The 12,604-nt window shown below is 48.0% G+C and overlaps 1 protein-coding gene across 9 annotated transcripts in view; it reads right to left on the reverse strand.

Moving 5' to 3' along the window:
• Positions 1 to 12,604, reverse strand: part of NEO1 (neogenin 1) — a 159,191-nt gene that overhangs the window by 12,226 nt on the left and 134,361 nt on the right. For 7 of the 9 annotated variants that reach the window (XM_074354200.1, XM_074354199.1, XM_074354202.1 and 4 more), the window contains exons 19-23: positions 11,790 to 11,897; positions 10,141 to 10,335; positions 9,457 to 9,489; positions 6,420 to 6,488; positions 2,593 to 2,740 (exon numbers count right to left, since the gene is read on the reverse strand). In XM_074354200.1, the coding sequence (XP_074210301.1) occupies positions 2,593 to 2,740; positions 6,420 to 6,488; positions 9,457 to 9,489; positions 10,141 to 10,335; positions 11,790 to 11,897 (553 nt within the window). The remainder of the gene's footprint in view (positions 1 to 2,592; positions 2,741 to 6,419; positions 6,489 to 9,456; positions 9,490 to 10,140; positions 10,336 to 11,789; positions 11,898 to 12,604) is intronic. The other 2 variants (XM_074354201.1, XM_074354195.1) reach the window with 1 other exon arrangement.

Below are 12,604 nucleotides of genomic sequence, written 5' to 3' on the forward strand. Positions count from 1 at the left end.
CACGAGGACTGCACAGAAGAGACGCTAGGACCAGGCCCTGAGGACTGTCTGCTTGATGGCTGAGTGGGTTGGAGGGGCTGCAAAAAAGAACACACGACCACGGAACCAAGATAAGGGAATGTTTCAAGAAGGCAGAAGTGGCTGACTGTTGTTGAGAGATTAAGATGAGGACTGAAAAACCTCCTTTGGTTTTTAGCAACATGGAGGTCAACGGTGACCTCAACAAAAGCAATTCTGTGAAGCAGCAGGGGCAGATCTCAGATGGAAGAGGACTGACGAGAGAGCAGGCAGTGAAAGGACGGTCAAGTGAGCGCAGACAAGTTCTCAAGACATCTGTGGGAAAGGGAAAGACAGGGATTTGTAAGTGGTGGCTGCCAGGACCGTGGAAGGCGTCTGAGCACACCTGAACGCCGAAGGGACGGAGCCAACAGGGGGAGAGGCCAGCTGTGCTGGACAGAGCGGGGCGGTCACAAGCACGAGGTCTCGGAAAGACAGGAGACACTGGGAACCAGGGGTCGAGGACAAGTGGCCTCAGGCAGGAGGAAGCGTGCGTGCAGAAGTTCTTAGACTTGATGGTGGTTCTGCACTTCTCTCTCCTGAGAGAGGGGGGCTTGAGAGGAATGTGCTGAGAGACGATGAGGGACTGGACTCTAAACGCTCTGTTCGCGTTGAGGTTTTAACAGCTACAGCCGAAGCGGGAGGTGCTTCAGGTATCACAGAGCAAGAGCAGTAAGCAAAGCTCACCTGTTCTCTGCTCGGAAAGCAGGTCACCGGGGGGGAGGAGGACGACGCTCTAGGGAGACTTGGTAACAATTTTTTTAAACAAAGGGACCCAAACTGGAGGACCTGTAGCCTCAAATGCAAAATCTACGACAAACCCACGTCCCTACCTCTCAATCTGAGGAAACGGAAGTAGCTGATTTATCTACTTTGAATTTTAAACCCCCCAAAGCACTAAGGAATTCTGTCGTTTTGCTTTTTTAGATTCTTTTAAACAAAGATCTCAAAATTTCTAAAACTAGAGGTAAAATCAAGTTAATAAAGACAAAGGTGAAATGCCAAAAAGAAGCCTGCAGGTAAGTCCTAGCACACAAAAAATGTAATCTTTGAGGTTTTAAAGAGAAACAGTTTTCTATCCTCAAAGGCAGGGAGGGAAAGCGGTGAGACGCAGCAGTCAGGAGGCTGGCGCCAGCAGCCCCGCCTTCCTCTGGGAAACGTGACTCAACGTCACCTGCGGACGGCTATTTCATTGGGCAGAAGAAAGATCAGAAGCATCACACAACCCACAGAAAGCGACACGAAGAAGCAGCAGCAGCCAGACGGCAGCGTGTGCTTGTCCTCTGCACTGAAAACAAGCACATTCACTGTCATCAAACATGCACATCCCTGCCTTGGGCAGACCAGGTCTGACGAGTGATTGCAAACACAGGCGTGACTTTCTCTCTTTCTTTATGGGACAAAAACTCCGACTTAAGATCCTTTAGGATACTGCAGCTACAGTTGTTTCATTACCCGTACTGTATGTTTGCTATTGGGGTAACCCGAGCATCTCCTTTTATATGTATCGGCCTTGCTGGCCGCACACACAGGCAGAATGTGACTGAGGGTCAAGGGTGCTCTCAGGTTCACGAGTGCAGGCTGCCAACAAGAACTACTTAATGGAACCACCTTGCTACCTGCTCTGGACCATTAGCCACAAGCCTCAAAGTCCCAGAGGAGTTCAGAGCTGGCAGCCTTCTGACTGCTCTGTTAATATGATATGCCGATTATAAACAATCCTTTCTGGTTCATTAAATCAACATATCTCATCACTGCACCCCCCCCCCCAGTCCCACCTCAACTCTTTACTCGGTAGCACTTCTTTAAAAATACTCTTCCACTGAGATGCGGAGTAAGAGGCCTGTGGTCTTCCATCTCAGCCGGCATTTGTGCCACAAAATCCCACAAGCCCCTGTGGGACTCGGTTCACTGTGGACAGAGACAGGCAGTACTCCAACGGGGCTACCAACAAAGTGGGCCCTGTCCACTCTCCTCCCAGGTCTAGCCTCCTCGGCTCTGTGACCTGAGAGGATGAGTTCCACGAACCGTATCTGTGCGGCAACTCTGCCCCCGCTCTCAGCTGGGCTTGGCCGGTAGAAGGCACAGGCAAGAGACTGGAGGGCGGGAGTACTGTCTCTCCCGCCCCCGCCCCCTGGGCTCCTGCCATCACACACAGCGCCTGCCAGAAGCCGTCTCCCGCTGCTTCACATCTCTGAAAACAGCTCTTTCTTTTTCAGGATGACCCCCCGCCCTTCTATGGGTCCCAGTGGCCGATCACTGCTGCTGGCCCCGGACCACCGCTGCCTAGTGCTGACCCCCCGGATGTTGTAAATGGTCCCTTCACCAAAGTCTCCTCCACCCCTTTTGAGTGCGCCTCCCCTTTCCTGCCAAGACCCTGACTGAACCACACTTAGTGAGAGGAGCCATTCTACATTTCCTTTAAAAATACTTAAAACGTCGCTTTTCACGTGTATTGTAACCCAGACAGAGAAGTCACACAGAAGCAAAAGAACAGACACAGGAAGTGCAGGGGCCACATTTGGGGCGCCTTACTTCTTCTGGTGAGAGGTGGTGCGCCGGGTGCAGAAGACAGCGACGATCACGACCACCACGATGGTGACGACGCCCACGGAAACGATGATGACCAGCAGCGTGCCGCTGTCCAGCGGGGACGTGGGGCTGCCGTGAGGGCTGTTGCTGCCTGGAGGGAGGTGAGCACACCTGTCACTGTCAGAGGACTCTAGCACACAGTCAGGCTGCAGGGCCTCATGTGAGCAGAGCTACTTCTGTGAGCTTCTTGGTAACGTCATCACCGGGCCTTTTATAAAAGTGCCTCAGGAGCACGGCATCTCCTCTAGACTCTGAAATCCAGAGGGCTGAGTTTCTGCCCTATGCACAGGGCCTTGCACAAAGCTGGTGCTCAGTAAAAGCTTCTCAAATGACACTGAACATTACGCTTGGACAAATGAGAAGACTGTCCCCTGGTGTCTTACGTTACACATAGATTCACCTTGTAAAGCACCATTTATAAACCATTTCGTTTTCTGACTTTCAAAATCATTTATAAGGGTTCAATCATAGAAAGCAAAAGTGTTTCCAACATATAGATGTTTGCAATCACAAAAAAATTACTTGAAAAATAAAGTTTCTTTTGTTTTTATAAATATACAGTCTGTGAAGAGTTGATTTTCGTATTTAGTTTCAGGAAAAAGTACACCCACACATACGCATTAATGTGACAAACGCGTACTGAGTGGTTGCTACGTGCCGGGCACGGTCCTAGGTGCGGAGGACGCAACAGCGGACAACAGAGAAGTGCGCGCTGGGGCAGGGGTGCAGGCAGACAATAAACCAACAAGAAGTCACTGGCTCATAGTAAGTGCAGTGGAAACAGACAGTGAGGGCGTATGGCAGAGTGACCGGGTGGCTATTCTAGACAGAGTGGTTGGGGGAAGCTTCTCTGAGGAGATAGCATTTGGGCTGAGATTTGAATTACAAGAAGGATCCCACCATACAAAGACCTGGAGGAAGGACACTGCAGAGGGAGGGAGCAGGGAAGGACCCCAAGGCAGGCATGAGCTTGTTCAAGGAAGAGAAAGGCAGCCAGCGCTGCTGAAGCAGAGAGAGAGATGCAGAGTGAGAGGGAAGGAAGTGAGTGGAAACAGACAGAGGCGAGGCTGGAGAGCTGCGCAGGGGCCAGGCCACAGGGCCTGAGGGAGCTCAGGCTTTTTTCTTCTTCCTACTGCTGCTCCCCCACTGCTCACAGGATGAAGCTCAGCTTTTTACCTCGGCTTTTCATAATCTTGCTCTAAGTCTTTATCTTCCATCTTCTGAAACATATTTCTTTGCTCCCCACCTCATTATAAAAGTTACACATGCTCATATTACAAAACACGGGAAATCCCAGCACACAGATCCAATCACCGTGGACGTCTGACATCTTTCCTTCTCGGTACCCTTTCTCTCCCTTATCGCTCTAACCATCAAAGCTGCACAATCATGGGACGGGCGGCTCTGCCAAGCAATGGGTGTTCAGTCGCTAGAAGCACTTACAAAGAACTGTCCTACCAGTCTGGGATGCTGTGGAAGAAATTCCTACCACAAAGGTATGGCCTGGCAATCTGTGTTTTTTGAAAAGCTCTTAAAGTGGTTCTCATACACAACCTAGTTTATAAGCTCATGATCTAATCCAGATTATACTCATTTGGGAATTCTGTCCATAGCACTGGATTAGCTGACCTTCCACTTTTGATTCTTTGATTTATAGACTACATCTCAGCAGTGTTAAATTTGTGCTAATTTTGAGAGTTTAAGAGCTTATTCCTCTACATGTGGTTCAATTATTTTTATCCTTCTTTTCTGAGAAAAAGGTTAGCAAATAGACAAATTATACACACTAACCTTCAATAAAATAACATTTTTATATTTGGGAAAGACTATGGAACTAGAAGCCACACAATCAGATCACATCAGGGCTTTACATAAAACTTCTACTAACAGCAGTGCCGAGCCACTGGGTGGGGCACGGGGCGGGCCCTGCACTGCAGACAGGTGGCTGGGAAGCCGGAGTGAGGGAGGCGGGGCAGGCAGAGGTGGGGACGGCAGTTCTTCCCCACATTCAGCAGAGACGAAGTTTCATTTAACTGCACGTGACCTCTAACCTCTGAGCTGGCCAAAGGCTCCCTTCTAAAACAGAGTAAGAGTGAGCTGCCAGAGGGAGCATCGACCCTCCTCGCAGGGATAGGAAGCCTCGCCAGGACTAGTACAGCAGCTTCCCAACCACTCTTTCCTGACTTCATATGCTTGGCACCCAATTCATTCTTCACTGTCCTGCGGGTCGTAATGGTAGGTGATGAGCGGAAGCCACAGTTCACCAGCAGCATCAGGCATCTTGCATTTGTTACTCACACGAGGAAGCTCTCACTTCTCAACATCAGCACCAGCTTCTGACAGGCTGGCTCTAACCTGAGACTTTCTATCCTGTCTCTAGGCAGTGGGGCCCCAGAGAGAGCAGGCTGTACTAAACCACCACGCCTTCACACATGCTATTGCTGCATCCTGGACCGCTCAGCCCCCTCCCTGGCGTTCAGCAAGCTTCCCTGCGACCTTTAAGACCTGGGTCAGAGACCGCCTCTTCCACGAAGCTTTCCCTTTTCTCCAGCAGGCAGTTTGTTACTCACCCCTCTTGCTCCCACAGCCTGTTATACAGAACCTGAACCTTCAGACGTGTGTGTGAATGGATGAATAAACGCAGGAACGAATGCATGCACGGAAAGAAAGATTCCACAATAATCACTTTTCTCACAGCCTTGAATATTATACTGTGGGCAGCACATTAATGTAACATCTGCATCCCAGGAGGAGAAACTCACACAGTTCTAGAACTCAGAGCCTACAAAGTGCTTGAAGTAAGCAGGTTTGTCTGGCTCTCCTAAGAACAGGCTGGTTCTCTGAAGCCTGAGCAATACCACTTTTATTTAAAAAGACAGCTGGAGATTTTAGTTCGATGATCAGACCAGGAGTTTCCAGAGGACTAGAAACTCTTTTAAACCTTTCTCCTCCGTATGTTTCTTGTGAGGAGACAGTAAGGGTCATTTCCAGTAACTACTTCCATGGACATCTTGCCATCTGAATTCTCTCGGCTGGTAGAGAACCCCAGGCCTTTCAGGCTGTGGGAGAGTGAAAAAGGCACCACCAGAGGCCGGAAGACCTGGGTTTTGGTTCCAGGACTTCCACAGTAAGAGTGTGGATCCAAGCATGTCACTTCTGCACTGAGTCTCCTAATGCATGAAATGAGAATAATGACTCCTGTTCTCCCTGCCTCACAGTGTAAAAGGATCAAATGTGATTTCCTGTGTGAGAGGGACTTACAAACGGTGGCATTCTGTGGAGAAGGAAGTTTTATCACTTAAGTAATTAGAAGGCACCAGACCTTGGGATGGCTAGGAGAGTGGTAATCATTTTTTAGAATTCCCAAACTAAAAATACTGCAGTAAGCAGGGTTGGGAGAAATGAATGATTCCACAGAATTTCTCTGGCTTGTTCTAGGTGATGGCTAATCCCACTAGAGGGTTTATTTTTGAAAGCAAGATCCTAATTATTTTCTAGAGGCAGTGGGCAAAAGGAAGGCTTGTTTGTTGAGAATTATTTTAAGCTGGATATATGGGGGAACAATTTTATTTGTGGATCCTAACATGAACGGGTTTATAGAAACTCAGCAAACATTCCCCAGAAAATGCCTAAAGCTAATTCTGTTAAACCGAAGGAAATAAGTAACATGCTATGACCCCCTGCACAGGAGCTACAGAAGACACTGCAAGATTTCAGGCAGAACTGCAGCCTGCCCACAGGAAGGCAAAAGGCCACAGGAAGGGCGTTACCGCTCATGGGAGGTTTGTAGTCGGATCCAAGGTCTGGCAGCCGGCTTCCTTTTCCTGCAGACCCTGAAGCTGAAGGAGAAGAAATCATGTCAGTAGTGACCCAGCCCATCGGTGCAACAAGTCTACTTCACAGCTAGTCAGAGTTTTCTACAAAAAAAAAAAAAAAAATTTCAGTCTACTCTGTCCGTGAGAAAAGGAAGCAGCGCGTGAACAACAGGGGGAAACAGCCTACGTGTGCAGAGCAAACCAAGGCAGGGCTCTCTACGCAATGAGGCATCTGAAAGGCTGACACCCTGTTCCGTGGCTGCATCCAGGGTGGGCCAGGCCGCTCCTGGCTGTCAGGGTGGGAACACGCCTACTTCTCTAGCCCGGGAACAGGGCCGCAGCACCCCTCAGGGCGCTCACTGCACAAGCAGGGTCCCCTGCAACGGGTCAGCCTCCGCGTTAAAGAAATGTACTCCATCTACAAGGGACTGGCTGTGTGGGTCTGGCCTCGCAGGTGTCAGCAGCGCTTGGATTCTTTTCTCAAAGCATAAAGCTGCCTTTCCAGATATAAAGTTACCCTGAGCAGGAGCAGGAAGGCAAGTGGAGGTTCAAACTGGGTTCTCAGTTCCTGCTCAGTCAGCCTAAAGATCCACAGATAAAACACCGAAGTCTCTCCTCTGATTGCTCACAAAGAACACTGTGTCCTAACCCACCCGCGTGGAGCTAACAAGTGAGGCTGCTGACTTTGGCCTCGGGACCACCTCACAAGCAGGCCTCAGAAAACACAAAGATCAGTTCTTTTAAAAAAAAAAATTCGTATTCTTGGTCTTGAATTTAATTCTACATGTTTATAGAAAAAGCCGCTTGGTAAGCAAATACAAGGAGACTTTCCCCAATAAAGCAAAGGCCTTCCTCAGAGTTAGGAGCGGACTAGAGGCCGAGGAGGCAGGCTCGCACTCCGGAAGCAGTCTGCAAGAGCGGCCCCCCGCGGGCCGCACAGCACGGCGCTCGGCAGCCGCCTGCACTTCAGCCCTGGCTCCGTCGCGCACTGACTGTTTGACTTTTGCCAAGTCATCTGGCTCTCATTTTGGGTCTCAGCTCCCTCACTGTAAAACGGTGATGATAATGGTACCTACTTCATGAAACAGCTGTGAGGATTAAATGGAAAACTTAATCGTATAAAATATTTTGAGTACTGCCTGACACATAGTAAATGCTCAGTAAATATAAACTGCTAAATAATGTTTAGGGAAGAATATAATCTCACCCTCTACAGAGGGTAGAGAGCACGAAGCTTCAGAAAACACTTTTAAATGAGTGTTATTTCTACAAACAAAGCTTGACTAGAAATGCAAAAACTCGACGTGCTTCTGGATAATATCAGAGCTAAGACCAAGCACTTCTACACAAAGTGTCAGGCTTGGAGGAAAGGGAAGAGGTGAAAACCTGGAGGTTTCTGTGTGTAGTTCATTTGACAGAATAAATCTAGGGATGAAAACAGTGTTTTCTGTGTTTCCAGAAGCTCAAAACCCTCAAAGACAACAGACACTCTTGAGTAACCAAAAGGGCATATTCTAGAATCTAACTCACAGGCCCTGACCTTTTCCACTGTCCACCCTGATTACTTTGTCCTCTTACTTCTGCCGTCATTCCCCCCACACGGCACATGGCACGTGTCACTATGAGACGCTGGCAGAGACGAGACGGCACTTGTGAGGCTCTTTGCATTTCAGCGCACTTTTCTGGTCAGGTAGCCTGCCTTCCAGCCAAACTACCCAGAGTGGCACATTACGTGAATAAACGCTAAAGAACATACTTTGCCAATAAACTGACGCCTATATTTCCTATTATTTTTCCTTAAACTTAGCCTATGAACCAGGAATTCAGAGGACTAGCCAAACACCAAAAATAAATACGGGTAAAGATTTTTAAACATCAAAGGTGAGGGGTAGGTGAGACTTGCACCCTGGCGACACATTTACACTCGGTGCGTAAATGAACACATTTACGTTCTGTGCGTATTCAGTACAGTTACTTTTCTACCCTCATGCTAAAGTTAAGTCAAAGTTCTACCATGATTAGGGGGCCTTACACACACACACACGCACACACACGTGCATACATTTGCAATTTCTTCAACATACAGCAAAGACTCATCGAACGCAAACACATTTCCAAATCCCTAAAGCCTCAAATTCTGAATCCTCCGTGCCCTTCATTAACCAAGATTCAAAGACTTTATATTTCCAACAACTACTCTTGAAGAATAAAAGCGAGCATCAAATTTACTTCGATCGCTCTTCGTATAGGAAACAGATACCAACTTTCGCTGACTTCCCAGAGGTGAAAATCACCAAGTACAGTTGCCTCTGCACCGCAGCAACCACAGAGAAAAGACCACGCTGACAGGTAATTTTAAGACTGGTGACGCTGAAGCTCATGCTTCCTGAATTTCCACTGTAAGTTATTTCTATCCCCTTTTAAAGTAAACAGGTAAACTCAAGGGAAGAAATGGAGAAAGAGCTCTGCGTTAAGCTTATAACAAAAGAGAGAGCGCTCATTTCGTCAGGGATAATCACGCAGCTCAGGGGGTACATTTGTAGATTCTTCGTAGGGGGAGGAAAATAGGGTACCCACTGAATTTGATTAAACTTTTCATTTAGAGATAGTAATAAAATCCTAGATGTTACAAACATGACAAATTGGTAGGCTTGTTCTCATCATGGTCCACGTGCCTATCTGTGTTACAGAATTTTAGTGTCTTAGCACAAAGGCTAATCTCATCTACACTTCAGGCCAGTCTCCTACAGCTACAGAACTCAGATTACCTGTTTTTTTTTCCCTGCCAGTCTGTCTAACTCCTAAGTAAATCCCTCAGCTTTTCAGATACCCCAAGTGCCACAAACATGGACTCGACTCTACTTTGGCCAATAAATATGTGATTTTTTAACATATGGTACTGATTTTCAGGAAAAAAGAAACAAAAACAACAAAAAGCTAATAACAGGTCACAACAGAGAGGAAAGGAGACAGAGGCCATCTGCCCGTTTACCTTGGTCATTAGGCATTTTATCAGGGGAGTCCGCTAACAGGCCAAGCACAGGGGAAGAAAAAACAAGAGCAAGGATCACAAGCTTTGAAGACGGGACAGGTAGAATCTTTAAAGGAAAAAAAAAAAACCAAAACCCCACAAACTTCCAAACAAACTGAATCCTGTCTTCAGTACTAGGAAAGAAATCCAGATATGGTTTCCATCATTTCCACAGACTCAGCCCTTGACTTAATTTTGTTCCTAAGCTTACTTGGTTCAGTATTTTATCTTCACTTTCTTATTCAGAGTTTTCTTTAAAGGGCCCCTTTTAGTCTCTTTCTCTCTACAAAGGTCCACAAAGCCTTTCATGCGCTGAAAGAGAACCATCCATCGTAATAATGTGCTGTTACTCTGTACGGGAACATCTGATCTGCCTGGTAAAAACTTCCAGATCACTGCAACTCATCAACCTCGAGCAGCCCGGAGTCAGAGCTCCCTTATAAGCCAGACGGTTAGGTCGGTAACCCAGGGAGCACTGATCTGGTGGTCGGTGGGTGGGATGGTTTTGAGATAAGTGCTCACACCGTGGCTCAAAGCTCAGCATTAGGACTTCCTCGTCCACAGTCCCTGCACGCTAACGTGACGTGTGCACACACAGCCCCCTCGAGAGACACACAAAGAAACGCTCCGTTCGGGGGGTGTTACCTTTGGGCGTTCTGAACTGGACAGCTTCAGACATGGGCCCCATGCCCTTTGAGTTCCGCGCTTGGATTTTGAAGTAGTACGGTGTGTCAAGTGTTAATTCTTGTATCTGGTGAGTCAGCCTGTTTCCCACAACGGGCTCAATAACCCAGTCGTGGATCTCTGCGTTCACGTCCGTGCTGTAATAGATGATGTAACCTGTCCGAAGGAATTGGTGGGAAAAGAACTCTTATTCCTGCGTTTTCTCTTACAATCAGTAAGTCAATAAAGATACAAGTTACAACACATACAAGCAGAGAACCAGTTACAGGTTAAGTCAGCAACGGTGAAACGCATTCCAAAAGCGATAATAAACATAATACAGAGAAAATCACAATTTCAACAGTGTCCGACTGCCAGTTACCATCCACACGAGCAGTTGGAGTAATAAAAATAGTTAAAGATTAAATATGTAGCGTTAAATACTCTCAGAAGCTAAGAAAGGATAAAAGGAAAGTAATCCAATCATTCCAATATCCTAAACTTCGAGGGTCTACAAGTAAACCAGCATAGTTGTGAAAGCCAGTAACAGCCTGACAATGCTATTTCGGCTCTTGCCAATGTGACTTCCCAGGACAAAAACTCCTGGGAGAAGGGCAGCCACCTCTGCTGGGCTCTCCCAGACCTGGGGTGGGGGTGGGGGGAGAGGGTGATGGCACAGTGACGAGCCACTCGGTACATCCACCAGGGGGCACTCAGCCTCCACGGCTGGGGCAGGAAGAACCTGACCCACACAGTGCAACAATGCTGTGCATCACTCCTGGCTCTTAAAGACACAACAAAATGTAATCCGTATCAAGTCAGGCTTGATTCTTGAACGGAAGGGGTAACTTCAAAAACCTGAAGAATGACATCAGGACCAGGGATCCATGGAAAGGGGTTCTCACTGAAAGCCGCAGCAGGACAAAGCCAAGAAGCGTTCTCAGCTGCCTTAGGACGCCTTATTCACAACAAAGGAAGCTGAGGAGGAGAACCCCCGCTCCTCCGCACACACCCACTCGACAGGGGTAATCAGCCACTGACTCCCGCCAGAGCTGAGGGAGGCACGGCGCCCCCTGCTCTGGAAGCGGGGTGGGAGGGGGAGGAATCAAGGTCCCTGCAGAGGCCTAGGCCCGCTCAGGTGTAACTCCACTGCAAGAGCACAGGAAACTGAAGCAGCAGGCCTGGGGTGGGGTGGGGGGACACGACTAAGTGCCTAGTGGGTTTTTCTGGGCTTCAGGGTAAAAGAGCTGCATCCTTGTTCACTGGGTGTCACCCTGCATAATTAGGCAGGGTCTTCAACTCTGAAGCTGGTCATCTAGTCAGACAGAGCAGAACAGCTTTCCTGCAGAAAGCACGTAACGTCCACAGGCTCCCACCAGCGGAAGGCCGTCCAGTGCCACCCACGCCCGCCAGATTTTGATGCGATGTGGGTCAGGACCACCAGCTGGCGACTTGCGTTTTACGTCGCTGTGGGCACGCGGTGCCCCTTACTCCACTTTCAGGACCGTCATGACTCACAACAGCACCTCATAAAATGACCAGACCAGGCTTCAGACCCCCCACTTCTCTCCTGCACGCTTCTGACAGGCAGGGACCGGGGCAGACACGCACTCACACCGCAGGTACCTTACCTGTGATTTTGCCGTTGGCTTCAGAGGGAGGCTGCCAGTTTACAATTATGGTCCTGGGTTTTCCTTCTTTGCTCACGACTGTCACATCCTTGGGTGGGGAAGTAGGAACTACAAAATAACAATACTTGCAATAATTCCTGTCCGTTTCAACTTAGTTCACCGTTTCCTCCACCGTCTCCACTTACACGGCACAGTAAAGGGTACACACAAGGCAACAAAGGTAAAGCGTCCCCGGCTTCACAGAGCTTGCTGCTCACCTACAAATAGCTCCAGTGAAAAGAAGACACGTGCAAACTACCAAAGAGAAAACACCAGGATGCAGAGCAGGCACCTCCGCTGGGGCTGTGGCAGGCAGCACACTCGGGGAAATCGGGAGACATCCGCAGTCCCTGCTCCACAGGGCAGGGCCCCGCAAATGAGAAAAGTCATGTAACGTGCACAAGATGACACCTCCCTCACTAATTTGGATTATTTTGCTAGAACATTTTGAAGTGTAAAATAATTTTCACTCCACCTACAGGTGTCTCTCCCAACCAAATATGATGTTTGAAAACCCCTATTTCCTCAAAGGATAAATGACTTACAAATTAATGTTTTTACATTGTTTGCACTGAAAAGATACAGTCATCTACTGAAGGTTATTGCTGCTTATGGAATAGAAAAACCAGTAAAATAAAAATGACAGTGCATTTTTGTTTCCATGCTATGGCTGAAAACTTTTAACGTACTAGCGAGGAAATGAGCGAATTAAGTACATCCTTAAATTTATTCTTCTCTTCCTAAAATACTGGAATTCTCCTGCCGTAAAATGGAAG

The sequence above is a fragment of the Camelus bactrianus genome, chromosome 27 (assembly GCF_048773025.1).
Source record: "Camelus bactrianus isolate YW-2024 breed Bactrian camel chromosome 27, ASM4877302v1, whole genome shotgun sequence".
Lineage (NCBI taxonomy): Eukaryota > Metazoa > Chordata > Mammalia > Artiodactyla > Camelidae > Camelus > Camelus bactrianus.